Source organism: Triticum aestivum, chromosome 2D, assembly GCF_018294505.1.
Source record: "Triticum aestivum cultivar Chinese Spring chromosome 2D, IWGSC CS RefSeq v2.1, whole genome shotgun sequence".
NCBI classification, from domain to species: domain Eukaryota; kingdom Viridiplantae; phylum Streptophyta; class Magnoliopsida; order Poales; family Poaceae; genus Triticum; species Triticum aestivum.
In genome coordinates, this window is record NC_057799.1 from 505,703,028 (window position 1) to 505,708,923 (window position 5,896).

The 5,896-nt window shown below is 53.9% G+C and overlaps 1 protein-coding gene across 1 annotated transcript; it reads right to left on the bottom strand.

Moving 5' to 3' along the window:
* Positions 1-792: 792 nt before the first annotated feature.
* Positions 793-3,043, bottom strand: LOC123054106 (beta-carotene 3-hydroxylase, chloroplastic). Its single transcript, XM_044477796.1, has 6 exons — positions 2,370-3,043; positions 2,168-2,227; positions 1,883-2,089; positions 1,631-1,756; positions 1,466-1,522; positions 793-1,313 (listed from the first exon to the last, which is right to left on the bottom strand). The coding sequence occupies exons 1-6, from the start codon at positions 2,754-2,756 to the stop codon at positions 1,239-1,241; spliced, it is 912 nt and encodes a 303-aa protein (XP_044333731.1). The 5' UTR covers positions 2,757-3,043; the 3' UTR covers positions 793-1,238.
* Between the last annotated feature and the right edge of the window lie 2,853 nt (positions 3,044-5,896).

Consider the following 5,896-nt stretch of genomic DNA (forward strand, 5'->3'; position numbering starts at 1 on the left):
TATTTTATTTTTTCACATGAAAAAATTTATGTATCATGAAAACTAAACAGAAACATCACTTGAAGAAAGACAAGATAGTAACTTGGAATAAATAAAAAGAAAATTACTCCAGTAGAAGCATATGCAGAGCGATACGTGCAATCATCTATATAAATTGCTTGCTGATAATTAAGCGCAAACCAGACCGTGGCCGCCTGGTCCGCTCGATTGTCAGGCAACGACATATCCCATGTTCGAAGTCCCTGTACGCTGACTCCCGCAAAAAAAAATTAAAATCAAGGGGTATTTTTTGCGAAAATTAATTAAAATCCAGGGGCATTCCTGTAAAAAACAACATGCATAGCTCACAACGCGCGTAGGCAACCGCTGACATGTGGCCTAGCGACAGACTGGAATGCCACGCGGGCACTCGATACGGCGGCATACGTCTAGAGGCACCGTATTTGAACGCCCAGACAAGTTACGACATCACTTTTGTGTATTTTTCAAGTTTAGGCACCAAACTGACCGCACCGGATAAGCTAGGGCACCTGTAGTGTAGTTAACTCCTTTTTTTTATAAGGTATAGATAGACTAGACTTAATTATCCCTTAATTATGAAGGCCTGACCGACCATTGATGTGTTTATAAATTGTGAATGCAATGGCGAATGGGCTGGCCAATGTTAGTTTCGATTATTATTTTGTTGTCGTCAAAATCAACAGAGTTGGAAGAGATACAATGAGTAGCAACAACAATAGTGTGACATTCTGTCTTGTGGAGAAAGGAGGAAACATGGAAAAGCACTGAATCTCCAGCATTCTTGCCAACCGCCAACTTTTACTTTCATTGAAGTGGTTCACGACCTTCTCTACTTGTTATACACAGAAGCGTAGTTTCTAGCCATATATAAGAACAAGACATGGAGTTGGGTCTCCACAAAACAAAAATGCGGACGCGGTGAGAGAGACCTCGAAGGGAGGAAAAAAAATCATGGCACAACCTCATGAACCATCTGTGCTTCTTCCTATAACTGTTTGGACACATCCACACCCCCTGCAGCCGAGTAACGGGGAGTACACCACCACCACTGCCTGATCATTAGCTTGCTTCCGGCTCTGGACTCCCCATCTCCAGTACCATCAATTAAATCAATAGCAACCACCAAAAAGTTTAAAAAAAATCTTGAAATGTAGTTCATCTGCTAGATGAGATCACAAGGCTCTTCTAGCTGCGTATGCCACCATGTCCAGAGTCCTTCAGATGCTCCGAGTCCGGTTGATCCTGGCGAGCTCCTGCTCCAGTTCGTCGAGGCCACCAACGTCCTCCAGCTCCTGCACTCACCACAACCACAGGCGCGTTGAGACGGACGGTTTACAAGGAAGATCAGGGTGCTTGTCCCGTGCTGTGTCACTTGGCCAGTGGTCACAGCACAGCACAGCACGCGAGAGGACAAAACGATAGGCGCCATGCGCCTCGCACTCACCTTGGGTCCCAGGAAAAGCCCATACGGTACCCCCTCGAACTTGTCCATGTGGTGTATCTGCCACGGAGCCACCACCACATAATCAGCACAAATTTTTTCAGGAAATCACCAAGTTGGCACGTACTGCCCCAAGGAGGGAGAGGCCGTTGGGCTCGCCGTACGTACCTTGTGAGCGGCAGCCACTCGCCGGAAGTAGGGCACGTCCGCGATGGGGCCGACGGGGAACCGGCGGTGGACCAGGCCGTCGTGGACGAACATGTATGCCATCCCGAAAAGCGTAATCCCGAGGCCCTGTAGGAAGCATACACGTGGCGAGTCAGATCCTAATCGGATGGTTCTGGCTGATGGCCCCGGCCATCCGGAGAGACACTGTGGTTCGGGCTGAGCAGGGGTTTGCGAGTGGAGTGGATGGCTTACCGCGCCGAAGCAAAGGCCGGGGATGAGGCCGCGGTGGAAGAAGCCGTAGGCGAGGAGGGCGATGGCCGGCCCGGCGTTGATGATGGCGAAGACGTCGTTGAGCTCGAAGGGCCCGTCGCGCGGCCGGTGGTGCGACTCGTGCATGTGCCACAGGGAGGCGTGCCACAGCGCCTTGTGCGCCCACTGCGCCCAGAACTCCATCCCGACCTGCATCACGCCCAAATTTTAGCCTGGTGCTCTTCGCCGCCGGCGAGCAAGAGTTCTACCAAGGTGCCGCTAGCTTACCGCTGCGCCGACGGAGAGCGCGAACGTGCCCAGCATCTCGGTCATCGGCACCTCGCCGCCCTGCACCAACGCGCGCGCATGTCAGTTTCAGCGACGGCAACCAGTCAAGCCCAACCGCCCGCGCACTAAAATGGCGGCTACGGCGTCGCCACTCGCTAACGGCAACGAGGAAAGATAGCGAAAATGAATGGCTGGTACGCACCTCCATTTGCCAGGCGAAGCGGTAGTACACGGAGGCGATGGCCATGGAGGTGACCCCGAGGCTGGACATGACGGCGGCCACCAGGTACGTGCGCCTCTCGGACTGCTTCCGCGCCTTCCTCTCCGCCACCCGGCGCGCCGCCGCGGACGCCGCCTCTTCCTCCAGCGAAGGCACGGGCTCGGGAGCCGGGCCGGGCGCCTGGCCCTCCTGCGGGACGAAGCACGTGACGGTCTCTTGCCCGCGCCTGCGCGCCGTCCGCGTGAACGGGGAGAACGGCAGAGGCCGGCCGGCACGGGACGGCAGCGTCCGGAAGCGCGCGGCCGCGGCGAGCAGAGGGTTCTTGACGGCGAAGCTGGCCATAGTGGAGCCGGAGAGACCAGCCGCCATGGAGGGAGGCTCTCAGTACACTCCCTTGGGCGCACTGCACTTTCTCGGAAGCTATAAATGGACAGGGACGGAGCGAGGGAGCTCGAATGGGGAAGAGGAGAGAGGTGACTGGACTCTGCAAGAAGAGAGGTTCGGTTTCATACGCGTGTGCAAATGAGGTGGAAGAAGTAGGGAAATCGAAGTGCGCCGTGGGCGCCCCGCGGGCCGTCCGATTCGATCCAACTGCCGAGACCGCATGTCAGATCGTTCGAACTACTAGGCCGCTTCGGTTACTCCGATGGGGATTGTGTGGCCAAGGCCAGAAGACGCTCCTGCCTTGCTTCCCTTCTCTTCTCTGGACCGAAAACTCGCGGCGACGCCCGCCGTCCGATCGGATACTTTGGTCCGAGCCCCGGGAGGCCTCGCCGCCATGGAATGGGGCCAAAAACTCAAAAGCGCGCCGGGGAAAACCGAAGAAAAGTATGAGAAGAAAGAAGCCGAGAATAGCAGATCGACAGCGCGGCGGCTTCGGCCGGTGCAGAACGAGGGGCTGTTGTTTGATGGAGAACCCTCCACGTAACTCTTTTGCCTGACACGGCATGGACTTATGTTGTACGCATCAGGCATTTAACAGGGAATCGCAGGACGGCAGGAGTTTGCGAAACTGACCGCATGTGATGTATCCCCATCATGAGATTTTCTTCTTCTTCTTTTCTTTTGAGCACACATCCCCGTCGTGAGATACGCTCGACGATCGAACAAATTAAGGCTGCTGCTGCGTGAATGTAACCCGTTGGGCCGTGTAAATGCGGTGGCCCATTTGACACTCCTCTTTTTCCGTCAAAAAAATGTACAATCATTTCTTTTGGAAAATTGACCCCTCACGACCCCCTCAGTGCCGCCACCCCAGGGCGACGCCAGGGGGATCAAAGCCCACCGCCGCCGGCCCCCACCCCACAACGAAAGACCTTGCCGCCGCTACCGCTGGCGTTGGCCGCGGTGATGGCGGCGCCATGTTCCAAGGCGCTGAGGCAGGAGGAGGCGGCGGGAACCACTCGAGGCGACTGGGGCCTTCACACCACGGCCAGGGTGACTCCCTGGTCGTACGGCGGCAATCGATGACCCCATGGCTGGTGCTGCTGGCGATGGTGGGCATGCCGGCGGACGTGGATCTGGATCCCATCCAGATCCGTCGTCGATTCTTCACGTCGATGGTCGGTGCACGATGATCAGGTGGATGGTCGATTCTTCACATGGCTTGTGACGTCCCTGATTCAATCGTACACTAATCATACATGCAAATGTGTACGATCAAGATCAGGGACTCACGGAAAGATATCACAACACAACTCTAGACACAAATTAAAATAATGCAAACTTTATATCACAAATCAGGGGCCTCGTGGGCTCGAATACGTAAGCTCGAATACACAAGAGTCAGCGGAAACAACATTATCTGAGTACAGACATGAGTTAAACAAGTTTGCCTTAAGAAGACCAGCACAAAAGCATCTACGATCGAAAAGGCAAGGCCTCCTTCCTAGGAGCCTCCTAACTACTCCTGGTCGTCAGCGGTCTCCACGTAGTAAGTAGGCACCCTCGGGGTAGTAGTAGTCGTCGGTGGTGTCGTCTGGATCCTGGGCTCCATCATCTGGTTGCGACATCCAAGAAGAATGGAAAAAGGGGGAAAAGAGGAAGCAAAGCAACCGTGAGTACTCATCCGAAGTACTCAGCAAACAAGGATCTACACTACATATGCAACATTATCAAAGGAAGGCTGTATATGTGGACTGGGCTGCAGAAATGCCAGAATAAGAGGAAGAGAAGCTAGTCCTATTGAAGACTAGCATCTTCTGGAAACCACCATCTTGCAGCAACAGGAGGGAGTAGAGTAGTATAACATAAGTCATATTTATGTTGTTGTAACAATGCTCCGGGATCCTTTCTCGACTCCCGAAGCAACATATCCAAAACATGCATCAGCATCCAGTTCTAGTGTATCGATCGGGATACAACTCCGAGTGTCCGTTACCGTAGGATAGGCTATCGATAGATGTTTTCTTCCCTGCAGGGGTGCACCAACTTACCCACCACGCCCGCTTAACTTCGGCCGGACACACTTTCCTGGGTCATGCCCAGCCTCGGCCAAACAATACGCCGCAACCCGACCAAGGCTTAATAGAGAGGTCAGCACGCCTGACTATACCTATGCCCCCAGGGATCATGGGCCATCGCCCCGGGAACTCCTGCACGTTGCGTACGCGGCCGGTGAGTAGACCTAGCTACCTCCTTAAAAAGGCAGATGCTTATGCAGTCCAACCAGGCGCGCGCCGCTCAGTCGCTGACGCCTATTAAGCTTCGGCTGATGCATACGACGCAGAACGCTCATACTATGCCCACCTAATGGTTAGTGCTATCAGGCCAGAGGCCCCTCGGATCAAATATCCAAATCGTAGTGGATTAGGAGCATGCGGTAACGAGCAGAGACTCACGGTCGATGTGACCCCGTCGCCCTGTCTCGAGGACTTGCGACAAGGGCTAAGAATGCCCGGCCACGCCTCGTAATTATCTCGCGAGCACCTTCCAGGTCAACCCGACTCCACATCACTCGCAATTAAGCTCGCGCGAATACCCCTCAGGGCCGACCAGTCTTTAATAACATGGTTCAGGGTAAAGTCATAGTAACCATAGTAACTGTGTGTCTAACGCCAAGGGGAACCCTGAGGAACCACCCTCGATGGATTCCACTCGATGTAATCATCAAGGTGAACGTAAGAGGAACCACCCTCGAGGTTCACACTTGAGGGGTTGCACGACAGAGTCGTATCAGAAGTGGTTAAGGCGAAATCACCCTCGATGACCACGACCGAATAGCTACACTACAGGGTTAACATCAGAAGTGCTGATGAGGTCTCACCCTCGGCACTCGATAGTAACCTAGTAGTGTCGAGCGACTAAGGGGAAAGTGATGTGCGGTGTCGTGGCCTGGTCTTCGATCCCGTTGATCGGGTCTTCGATGATGAAGCAGGGGCAACAAGGACAAGGTGGGGGTCACTGATGGATCACTAACCAACCTATACTAAGCAGTTTAGGATAAGCAGGTAAGGTACAACAGCAGATACAAAAGCGGGCTATGCATCAGAATAGGAGCAAACAATTAC